Source organism: Suncus etruscus, chromosome 9, assembly GCF_024139225.1.
Source record: "Suncus etruscus isolate mSunEtr1 chromosome 9, mSunEtr1.pri.cur, whole genome shotgun sequence".
Lineage (NCBI taxonomy): Eukaryota > Metazoa > Chordata > Mammalia > Eulipotyphla > Soricidae > Suncus > Suncus etruscus.
This window is the reverse complement of record NC_064856.1, coordinates 46,898,343-46,910,445: the sequence shown is the minus strand read 5'-3', so window position 1 is coordinate 46,910,445 and position 12,103 is coordinate 46,898,343. Positions and strand designations below refer to the sequence as shown.

Here is a 12,103-nt window from a genome sequence, read left to right as displayed (position 1 = left end):
GGCCTCTCTGTGTCATACATAGTTGGCTGTGGTGGACTGGGCCAGAAGTCACCTATTCTGATGGCACCAGGGGTTCCAAGCATGAAGCTGCTTTGTCTGGTATATGCGGGTTGGTACTAGAGATTAAACTCATGGTCTCATGTCTGCAAGGCATGCTATTGAGCCATTCCCTACCTCCCTGTTCCATTTATCTCTCCTAGAATAGAACACAGGAAACCTTGATTATTAAGTGGTAAGAGATGGTTGTTGGGCAGGACAGGGCTGGTTTGAAGTTCAGTCCTGTCTGGAGCAGATGGATGGTCTGAATGAGAGCCCAGAAGGGAAGCCTGGGTCTCTGAACATAGGCACATATAAACTGTTGGGGCATTTGTAGGTGGTAACAAAGTGTGGACAGCAGAGATGGGATTGGATTATACCATGTCTGGGCGTACTTGGGGCTGGAGACACAGAACTAAATCCAAATTCCATTGTGACAAAGATACAATAACATGGAGCAGAGGTTATGCAGGGAGTGGGGATCCGGGTGTCACTTATCTCTGTGGTCCCAGGGACACCTATGAGGAATATTCCACAGAGGTTTGTAAAGTCCTCTCACCTAGTCTGTCTGTATTTGGGGGGGGTGTCTACTTTTTGTTTTAGTTTTTGTACCATAATGCTCTGAGCTTATATATATATATATATATATATATATATATATATATATATATATACATACATACTGTATATACTCAGTTCTGTATATACTCAGAACTCACTCCTGGCAGTGATCATGGGGCCTATGTGTAGTATTGGTGTTTAAACCCGGATCAGTAGCATGTAAAGCAAGTTCTTTCCCATTATGTTCTCTCTGACTTTCCAGTCTGTTTCTTTTTTTTATTTTTTTATTTTATTTTCTTTTGAGGGGAGGCAGCGAGTTTGGAGGCCACTCCCAGTGTTGATCAGAGGGAATTACTCCTGGTAGTCTTGGGAAATCATATGTGGTGCCGGGATCAAACCCTGGTCAGCTGTGGGCAAGATAAATACCCTCCCCCACTGTACTATCAATCTGGCTCCTCCCAATCTGTCTTTTAGATCTCATAGAATCTGTGAAAGGTAGCAACTCTTACAAAAAGGGGAAACTGAGGCACTGAGTAGGCCTATCTAGACTAGTCACACAGCTAATAAGTGATGGTACCATGATTAGGACCTTGGGCCTTTGGGTTGCTCTTCCTCTCCCCACTCCACATCTCTGTGGCAAACTTGGGGTTCCAGCTCTGTTAACCATACCTTGGTCCTCTGGGTTTCAAAGTGGAGTTCCAAGAGGCCTCCTCAAGGCTCCAGAAAGACCCTCTTTGAAAGACCTTTTGAGAGGCTGTAGCCCTAAAAGGGGGTATAGGCTGGCTGGCAGCTTCCCTCACCCACATGCCTGCAGCTCCCAAGGTGGAGCCCAGAGACTCAGCCCACAGGCTTATGTTTCACTGGGGTTAAGTTGCATGTCAGATGGTGTCCTGTAACTGTGTCACTGGATCCAGGAGGTCTCCTTCACCCACCTGCACTGAGTCTTGAGCCAGGCCCTAAGGGAGGGAGGGGTGAGGTTCAGTTTGTCTTAGGGCTCCCAGCCTGCTCTTTCCTGAGCTTTTCCATCCTCCAGCCATAGTCTTTTACCCATCATCTTTTGGGGGGTGGTGGGTAAAAAAACTTCCTGGCTCTGCACTCAGGAATCACTTCTGGCAGGCTTAGGGGACCCAATGGGATCTGCAGATGGTGGGGACCTTATGGGATGGTTGTGCAAGGCAAAAGCCCTACCTGCTGTACTGTCTCTCCAGCCCCATAGCTGTAATCTCATCTACAGACCCCCTCCACTGGAGGGTGGAGACCAGGGACCCATATCAGGTTCAGAAGAGCCAAGACTCCCAGAATGAATGAGGAAAGGCTATGGCTATGGACAGGCTGTGAAGCTGTGCCTCTGCCTATGTCAGCACATTACTAACATCCCCCACCCCACTTCTATCTTTGCTCTTAAAGAAAGTGGGCTTGTCTCTCCCAGCCTAATGTTCCATTCCTTCAGGGAACCCAGTCCCTGGGCAGGTGGTGTTTGTTCTCTCTCCAGTTCCTCATTCCTTCAGGTCCGAACCTCTGTTTCTACCCTCACTTGGTCTAAGCCTTTCATTCCTGTAGACATTTTCATAGGGGCTAATCCCCACTGGGAGACTGCAATGGGGGGAGAAGTATAGACACTCTGTCAGCACTGACAACACACTAGCCATATTACTAGTTCTTATTTTGGGGGGGGGGTTCACACCCGGCAGAGCTCAGGAGTTACTCCTGGCTCTAAGCTCAGAAATTGCCCCTGGGAGGCACGGGGGACCATATGGTATGGCAGGATTCAAACCACTGTCCTTCTGCATGGAAGGCAAACAATGCCTTACCTCCATGCTATCTAGCCAGCCCCATATTACTAATTATTATTATTATTATTATTATTATTATTATTATTATTTTGGTTTTTGGGCCACACCCGGCAGTGCTCAGGGTTTACTCCTGGCTTTCTGCTCAGAAATAGCTCCTGGCAGGCATGGGGGACCATATGGGACACCAGGATTCGAACCAACCACCTTAGATCCTGGATCGGCTGCTTGCAAGGCAAACACAGCTGTGCTATCTCTCCAGGCCCATATTACTAATTCTTTTTTTTTTTTTTTTTTTTTTTTTTTGGTTTTTGGGCCACACCCGGCAGTGCTCAGGGGCTACTCCTGACTATCTGCTCAGAAATAGCTCCTGGCAGGCACGGGGGACCATATGGGACACCGGGATTCGAACCAACCACCTTTGGTTCATGGATCGGCTAATTGCAAGGCAAACGCCACTGTGCTATCTCTCCGCCATATTACTAATTCTTAAGTGTGATGCTCACTGTGAAAAGAAGGGACCAGTGGGGAAGGTGTGTGGCTTAGTGGGTAAAGCATTTCTATTGCATGCTGAAAGGTCCTAGATTTGATTGATTTCTAGTATTGTAAAAAAGAGAGGAAGGAAGGAAGGAAGGAAGGAAGGAAGGAAGGAAGGAAGGAAGGAAGGAAGGAAGGAAGGAAGGAAGGAAGGAAGGAAGGAAGGAAGGAAGGAAGGAAGGAAGGAAGGAAGGAAGGAAGGAAGGAAGGAAGGAAGGAAGGAGAGTCTATTGATATCAGAAAAGGAAAGCAACATGCACAGGAATTCAGGGGTCCCCAGTGGTTGAGTTGCCTCCTAACCTCTGTGCTGGCCCACTGGGGTGAGAAATGTTGATGGGAGGTAGTAGTGAGAAGGATAAGCACCCTGCTCAGGAATCCTCTGTTCTAACCCACATGTTGGGAAGCTGGGTCCAGGCAGAGGGAATTTTCCAGTGGGATGAGCTTTATCAAGAAATAGTGTGCCTGGGAGAAAGGAATGTTCCATGGGGATAGGAAAGTCCAGGAAGGGTCTTCTATCTCACTGGACAAGGCCTGCCTTAAGGAAGGACAAGTGACAGATTATGGCCTGACCTGGATCAAAATGTTCCTCTCTCAGGAGGTGCCTAAAACACAGGGATATGCATTGCATTGTAGGCAGAGCTGGTCTCAAACCTGATCCCTCGGTGGCCACCACCTACTCTGGTTTCCTAATGTGACATGAGAGGAGTGTCAGGAATCCTATATTTCTGGGGTCTCTCTGTAGACCTAATTCTGCTGCCATCTGACAGAGAACACCCCCCCCCCATCATTTGTGCCACCACCACCCCCCTTGATGGCCTTGATGTATTATAATAAAAGGGACTCAAGTTCAGGGGGGAAATGATAGTTTAGGGACACTGCTACAGCAGACAAGAACAATGAAGTACTACACCCTGCGTATTGTGAGAGATCCAGGCAGGACCCTTATGTGTTCCTGCTTATGTGCCTGACCCCAATACACCTCTGTCAGTTTTCTCCCTGGTTCAGAGTTCCCCTGCTACCTGGGATTAGGGGCTGGCCTTAGGCTGTGATCACATACAGGGCACAGGTTAGACCCCCACTTCTGGGAGAGGCTAACATGAGGTGATGTGAGGGATCACTTGGGAGGGGAGGTTTCCAGTGTTCATGGGCTGTGTTTTGAAAGAATCCATGCTATGGGACTATAAGCCAGCCTGTGGATCCTCCCTCTCATAGGAGTCCATGAGCAGCTTCACTACAACTTTTTTTTTGGTCATTAAAATTTGATTATTTTATTTAAACACCATGGTTAAAGGATTTTATGATAGTTATACTTTTTTTTCATATTTTCAAAGTTGTTCATGATTGAGTTTTTTTTACTTTTTTAATATTTTATAAAATCTTTATTTAAGCACCATAATTACAAGCATGATTGAGTTGAGTTCAGTCATAAACATAACACCCCCCTTCACCAGTGCAGCATTTCCACTGCCAATGCCCCTCACTACAACTTTCATATCAGTTTCCAAGCATTGAAGTTCTCTGCTCCACAGACATCAACAAGCCCTGTGAAACAGATCTGAATCAGCCCATCTCTTCCCACCACCACTTTCCTGCTCAGTTCTCTGGCTTTTCTTTGGTCATACCAGCCAAGACTTTGCCTGGAATCTCCTATCTGCCCACATCTTGCAGGGGTCTCTTTTCATCATTCAGATCACCTCCTTGGAGAAACTTTTGTTTTCTTTTGGGACCATACCTACTTGGTGATACTTAAGGGTTATTTCTGGCTCTACACTCAGGAATCATTCCTGGTGGAGCCATATGGGATGTTGGGAATTGAACCCAGCTTGGGAACATGCAAGATAAATACCTTATTCTCTGTACCATCATTCCAGTCCTGAGAGACAGCTCTTGATATCCCTATCTGATGTGGTTCTCCGAGTGCCATCCATATGACTTCTGGCTTATTTTTGGCATTATCACATTTTTATGCATTTGCTCACATTGAAATCTTTTTTTTGTTTGTTTGTTTTGGTTTTGGGGCCACACCTGGTGGTTGTGCTCAAGGATTAATCCTGGCTCTGTGCTCAGAAATCACTCCTGGCAGGTTTAAGGGACCATATGGGATGCTGGGAATCGAACTCGGGTTCGTTCAGGGTCGACTGTATGCAAGGCAAATGCCCTACCACTATGCTATTTCTCCAGCCTCGTCACATTGAAATCTAAATACAAGAATTTCTTCCTTCTGGGGCCGGGCGGTGGCGCTAAAGGTAAGGTGCCTGCCTTGCCTGCGCTAGCCTTGGACGGACCGCGGTTCGATCCCCCGGTGTCCCATATGGTCTCCCAAGCCAGGAGCAACTTCTGAGCACATAACCAGGAGTAACCCTTGAGCATTACTGGGTGTGGCCCCCCCCCAAAAAAAGAATTTCTTCCTTCCTTCCTTCCTTCCTTCCTTCCTTCCTTCCTTCCTTCCTTCCTTCCTTCTTTCCTTCCTTCCTTCCTTCCTTCTTTCCTTCCTTCCTTCCTTCCTTCTTTCCTTCCTTCCTTCCTTCTTTCCTTCCTTCCTTCCTTCCTTCCTTCTTTCCTTCCTTCCTTCCTTCCCTCCCTCCCTCCTTCCTTCCTTCCTTCCTTCCCTCCCTCCCTCCTTCCTTCCTTCTTTCCTTCCTTCCTTCCTTCCTTCCTTCCTTCCTTCCTTCCTTCCTTCCTTCCTTCCTTCCTCCCTCCCTCCCTCCCTCCTTCCTTCCTTCCTTCCTTCGTTCATTCCTTCCTTCCTTCCTTTCTTCGTTCATTCCTTTTTTCTTTTCTTTCTTTCTGTGAGAAGAGAGAAAAGAGGTAAAATATGAGTTCAAGAGAGAATATGGATTCTCCAGAGTAGAAATATGCAAGCAAAAAAACACAGAGACAAGCAAGAAAGTGACTGAGGAACAACTCTAATCCCCTTAAGACAACAGTAATAAAAGGCTGGAGAGATAGTACAATATGGTAAGGCAATTGTCTTGTATGAAGTCAACATGGAATCCCTGGCACCCTGTATGGTCCTGTAAACCAAGCCAGGAGCTTGACCTGAGCCTCGAGCTAAGAATAAGGTCTGTGCATCACTGGAAGAAGAAAAAAGAAATAAGCAAGGAGGGGTTAGTGTTCCTCCCTGCCCCTATTCTCTTATCTGTGGAGAGGATCCCCTCAGAGAAGGGGCCGAAAAGATCTTGAGAAGCAGCATTCTCATAGACTGTTGGGTTTGGTAGCACCAATATTAATCAGCAGAGGTAAAGGACATCATTATCAGGGCCACATGTCTGCAGATTCCGATCTGTCCTGGGTCCCTTTCCCCAGGAGAGTGAGCTAATACTAGCTTCTATGCCTTCCCACAGGAACACTGGATCTCGCCACAGAACTCCATGCACATCAAGCCCATGCATCCTACTTCAGTCCATGGGGTAGAGGACATGATCCGCCTAGGGGACCTCAATGAGGCAGGCATCCTGCGCAACCTGCTCATCCGCTACCGAGACCATCTCATCTACGTGAGTGCAAAGATATTCTGCATCTAGCCAGTGTGCAGCCTACCCACAGCACTGCCCCTGTTTGTCCTGTCCACTCATGGCCACATCCAGTCACAGCCATGCTAGTATCTAGTCCCATCATCTAGTTACTGAGGGAGACACTGAGAATTCACAAGGTTCACCCATCCCTAGAGATGTATGCTAGAGTCACTGGTGAATATGGCTCCGCTCCTGCCTCCAGCAGCTCAGGAACAGATAAAACCATGCCTATGGAATAAGAACAAAGTAGGAGGGGCCCTCCACTAGGGGCACCAGGAAGGTCTGGGAAAAACAGGGTGCTGAGATGTGTAGAATGGGCTCCATAAACTCAACAGAATTGAGGTGGCTCTGGCTAGGGCATCAAAGAAAATCTCCCTCTCTAAAAGAGCCAGGGAAGATGCTGCTTTCTTGTTTGAGGAGGTTTATAATGAGGAAACAAGTCATGGCACTAGAGGAGTCTCAGCTCAGAGGTCAGAGTCCCTGCTCTGCTCATTGAAATGTTGATTAGCCTGACAGTGGATTTTAATCCCTGTCATTGGACTAGAAATTTTCTTCCAGTCTTGGAAAAAGTTATTGCTACTAACATGGGATTCTTCTAGGTCACATAACAGAAAGGAGTGAGGCCATGTTCACAAAATGTTGGAGTATTTTTTGTCTGGTTGGTTGTTTTTCTTTTGGACCACACTAAACAGGGCTCAGGGGTTACTCATGGCTCTGTACTCAGAGATTATTCTTTGCAAGGCTCAGGGGACCATATGGGATGCAGGGATTGAACCCAGGTTTAAAGCATGCGAGGCAAGTGCTGAAGACTTCAGAGGGCACAGATTCCCTAACTACCTGGTTCAATTTTGTGGCTGGTTAGTGGAGGAAGATTAGAGCTGGGGCCATTGTCCTGCCAGAAACTCCCCTAACCATGACGATTTCTGTTCATGTGACAGTTGCCCATCAGGCACAGCCTCACACAAGAATTTCCTCCAATTCCCACACTGCTCACTGGTTCTGTCCCCTCTTGTCCTTAGCTTCCTTTTTTGTTTATTTGGTTTTTTTTGTTTGTTTGTTTGGGAGTCACACCCAGCAGTGCTCAGGGGTTATATCTGGCTCTATGCTCGGGACCATATGGGATGCTGGGATTCGAATTCCCGTCCTTTTGCATGCAAGGCAAACACCCTACCACCATGCTATCTCTCCAGCTCCATGGTCCTTAGCTTCTGGTCTAACTGACCTTCCCTCACCCTCAGGACAGGATCCTAAATGGAAAAGAACTCTGAGAGGACACCGGGTTCCCCTCACTGGCTCCTTTCTGTGATCAGTGGGTTGCAGAGAGGAGGCAGGCTGATGGGGATGCAGGGATCCCTGGCATTGCTCTGAGTTATCTGGGTCTAGGATACCTTTATAAGTTTTAACAGTGATCCATAGGACATTTCCCTGTGTTGCAGCCTTCCTCTGGCACAGCAGAGAGCCTTCTATGGGAACTGGGAAGATACAGGTGTCCTAAGACACATGGTGCTAGATCCTAGGGCTGGCAGCAAGTTAGGGCTTCCTGGAGGAGGTGGAACTCCAGATAGAATTTGCTCCTGAAACATGCAGAGAGGGCCCCTGATCTCTGCCTGAGGACTTAGAGGCCTCTGTGTTCTGTACCCTTGACTTTAGGAATGGTTCTTATCTCTCTCCACCCCAGCCAGAGGCCCCACTGTGTAGTTCCTATAGCTGGAGATTGGCATGAGGTCTGTGCTGGACAGCTGGGCACTCTCTCCTCACCATGGACCCCCAGGAAGAGGGGTTGAGGAAGCAAGGAAGAGTGCTGAGAGTCTGGTCTCCTGTTCAAAGGGAGTACCTCACTCTCCTTCCTCCCCTTCTCCCCGCCCAGCCTTCCCCCATCTGCCTGCTCCAGGTTCCCCACCCTTCCCACTCCCATCTGGCTGCTGTGTGATGTTGGTAGCCCTGCCTCTTGGGAACTCAGTTTCCCCATCTTAATATGAGCTGTTACCCCCTCTGCGTGTAGTGGTGTGGAGTGACAGATCTTCATTGTTCCTGTTGCTTTAGAAGGGGTATAGGTGTTGCATGTCGAAGAGAGAATCCTGCTGTTAACCCCTACCCCCTACCCTACCCTACCCTAAGAGAACAGCTCTCTTTATAACCAAATACAAGATAAGGGCAGATTTGTATCTAAGGGTATGACTTCATTTCATTAACTTATAGAAAGTGATTCAGTATGCTACATATTTTCATATTGATAGTGTTTTTATAAAGAAAAAAGGTGATGTTTGGGATCCACTCCTAGCCCTGTGTGCTATGCATGGAACTGAGGAGAAAGGAAATAAAGCTGGCCATAATGGGACAATGGAAGCCCAGAGCAGGATTGTGAAAGTGTCAGGTGGGCTGACCATAGGCACCTATGTGCTATGACAGGTCTCAAGTCCCAAGGCAGATGCCACAGGAGACGCACAGGTCATGTCAGCTTGGACTGAATGAGGACCAGGATCCAAAGGAAGGTTTTTCTATGGAGGAGTCTTGCCCTGGGGCTGAGCTGGGGCTCAGGTTATTGAGCAGGAAGGGGTGTGGACCCTGACCCGAGGCTCTAAGAAACCTCCCAGAAGCCTTTTGAGTGGGAATAAATCATGTGGCCAAGAGTTTAAAAAGAGGAGCCTGGTGCAGAATGGCAGGTTAATGTGGGGGACAGTGTCGAGATCTGGGGGAGGCAGTGTGAAAATGGGGAGTGTGGTGGGAAGGTGGCCTGGGCCAGGGAGTTCCTTGTCCTGGGAACTTAGAGTGGGCTGAGGTTCTTGGGATCTCCTAGGCCTCACCATGTGTGAACCTTGAGGGGCCCTGGAGGCCAAGGGGGTACCAGGTTGGCAGGGAGGTTGAGCTCTGGACAGTCTGGTGGCCATCACATCTGGAAGACAGGGGGCTGAGGGAAGAGTTGGGAGGATTCTGGAAGTTGTGATGGGAGAAGAGGATCAAAGCATCTTCTTTATCTTTTCTGCCACTTTTCTTGCACTGCTGGGTTCCCAATTCCTACCCAGGTCACATTCCACCTGCCTCTGAGTCTCAGAACCCTCTCTCCCCATTTTTAAATTAGGTCTGAAAGTGCCTGTCTCCTGCCTTGTAGAGGACTGTGAATCATTCTCAGCCATCTGGGTATCCTTTGCCCAGTAGATCTCTCAAATGTCATAGCCTTTTGTTCCTATACTCTACCCTCCACAGACACCCTTCTCCTCCCCTGACACCCTCCTGCAGCCAGCCTTGGGTTTTCCCTCTGTGACCCATGAGCCTTTGTCCCTATGTGGCAATCAGGGTAGGTAAGGATGAAGAAGGAAAGAAGATGAAAATCTGCACAGTCCCCTGAACCAGATACCAGCAAGGTCACACATGGGCTTTCCCACAGTTGTGCCAGTTAGGGGCCAACTATGCCACTTTTGCAAATGAGAAAAATAAAGCACAGGAAGTGCATGGTCTTCCAAGGGGCTGTCTGTTTTGAGATACTCAGGACCAAAGGCTGGTTTTGAGGGAGGTGGAGCTGAGACAGGTGGGGGGGGCATGGCTCAGGGGTCCTGCTCTGAGTCTGCTTAGCTGTGGACTGTGTGCGGTGCTAGTGGTAGAGAAGGTGGGGTTACATAGAGATGACCCTTATCTCTGTATTCTACACTGACCGGCCTTTTCTCGTTCTCCCTTTTCCAACATTAGAGCAGCTGTGGAGGGCTGGTGAGCATGGCTAAGGCAGTGCAACCTTGATTTGTGCTTGCCCTGGCCATACTCTGCAGCCTTCTTTTCCTTCCCTTCTCCTTTTGGTTTTTACATACTATTGCCCCAGGCCTTGCTTCTGGTGGGAGCTGCTTGGAGAAAGCCTGGGTGGGAGAAGAGAAATTGGGGGTGGCCCGGGTCTCCAGGCTATGGTGTGAAGTGTGAGAAGCCAAAGCCAAAGCCAAAGCCTTGGTCTGACCTTGCTGGCTTCTGGCTCAGGGGGCATTTCCCTGCCTTAATGTCCACAGAGACTTCTCCATGCATTGCTATGGGGACTTGAGCTGCTGGTCTAACTGTGGTTCTGGGAGAGGCACTGAGCCCTGGAGGCAGAAGGCTGTTATCTCCCCATCTAGTCACATCTTTCCTTGGCCTGCACAGACCTAGCCCAAACAGCATCCATCAGCTGTCATAAACTAATCCTGACCTTCTCAAATTGTGTGGGGAGGGGTGGCTAGATGACTAAACCCTCACAGAGTCCCCTGCCTTAGGGGCTGGAGGACCAGGCTGTGTGCTTCCCTCCAGTGATGGGATTCTCAGCAGGAAATCATGTGCATAGGTAGACATGGGTACCCCAACAGAGGAACCTCCCCCATTATAAGACGTACCTCATCTTTAAGCTGACACAGAACATTGGCAGCATTCTGTCCCTGGATAATACAGCAGCTTTGCAGAGAGGGTGCCAGTGTAATACTCAAATCCAGCTCCTTAGCTCTTCATGGATGGACTGTACCCCCTTTGTCAGCCCTTATTTTGGAATTATTTCATTTCTGAATTTCACTTTAAAAGTTGGTGAAGCAGGACTCGGAGGTTGGCATCTCTGGAGCATCTATGAGGCCTGTGAATTTAAAATGCATAATCTTGTTTATGGTAACATCAGAAAGGGGGTCATTTTCACTTTCAAACAAGATAAGACACATAGTAGAGAGACATGTTCTCTCCCCATTCCCTCTTCTCTTCACCAAACCCTGCCAAGCCCTTGTTCCAAGCCAGACCCATTGCTGCTTTGATGACAGCCCACAGGTGCTAGCCCACAGAAAGGCAGGAATCTGTTCCCAGTTCTATGACCTTCCAGGCCACCTCCATTTTGTTCTCCCTTCCAAAGGAAAGGAGCAAACCAGAATGGAGAAGGTTCTAGAAGCTAAACTTCTGATAGGCATCATGGTTAGTTCCTGTCCCTGTTGCCTGCAGACATACACGGGTTCCATCCTGGTAGCTGTGAACCCCTACCAGCTGCTCTCCATCTACTCGCCGGAGCACATCCGTCAGTACACCAATAAGAAGATTGGGGAAATGCCCCCTCACATCTTTGCCATTGCTGACAACTGCTACTTCAACATGAAACGCAACAGTCGAGACCAATGCTGCATCATCAGGTGGGTGGCACTCATGGTTTGCACCTCGAGCTCCCATGACATCATCTCATAACATCAAGTAGCTGCTCCCATTGCTCAGGTCTTCTACCTCTGCTAATGCCACCAAATCTCATGGCGGCTTTTGAGGTCAACTTTATCCTGCTATGGTCAGTTGAAACCTCAGACTCTTATTATCTCTTTAGGAAGAGGGTAGGACAAAGCATTAATGAGGCATCTGCTCTATGCAAGCATGGCCAAGGGTGTGTCTGAGAATGGGAAAAAGTGTCACTCAGATGTGGCAGAACACTGAACTCCGTTGGTGCATTTTACACATGGGGATTTGACTGGGAAGCAGCTTGACTGTATACCCTTTGGGGTAAAGATGGTGCGGGCTCTGACAGGCTTGCCCCTCCTTGGGGGTCCCTTCACAGTGGGGAGTCTGGGGCAGGAAAGACGGAGAGCACCAAGCTGATCCTGCAGTTCCTGGCAGCCATCAGTGGACAGCACTCATGGATTGAACAGCAGGTGCTGGAGGCCACCCCCATTCTGGAAGGTAAGGCCTGAGTTCACA

At 48.5% G+C, this 12,103-nt stretch overlaps 1 protein-coding gene across 1 annotated transcript in view; it reads left to right on the top strand.

The window, feature by feature from the left end:
• Nucleotides 1-12,103, top strand: part of MYO7A (myosin VIIA) — an 89,441-nt gene that overhangs the window by 17,333 nt on the left and 60,005 nt on the right. The window contains exons 4-6 of the mRNA XM_049780497.1: nt 6,269-6,421; nt 11,369-11,553; nt 11,964-12,085. Coding sequence (XP_049636454.1) covers nt 6,269-6,421; nt 11,369-11,553; nt 11,964-12,085 — 460 coding nt within the window. The remainder of the gene's footprint in view (nt 1-6,268; nt 6,422-11,368; nt 11,554-11,963; nt 12,086-12,103) is intronic.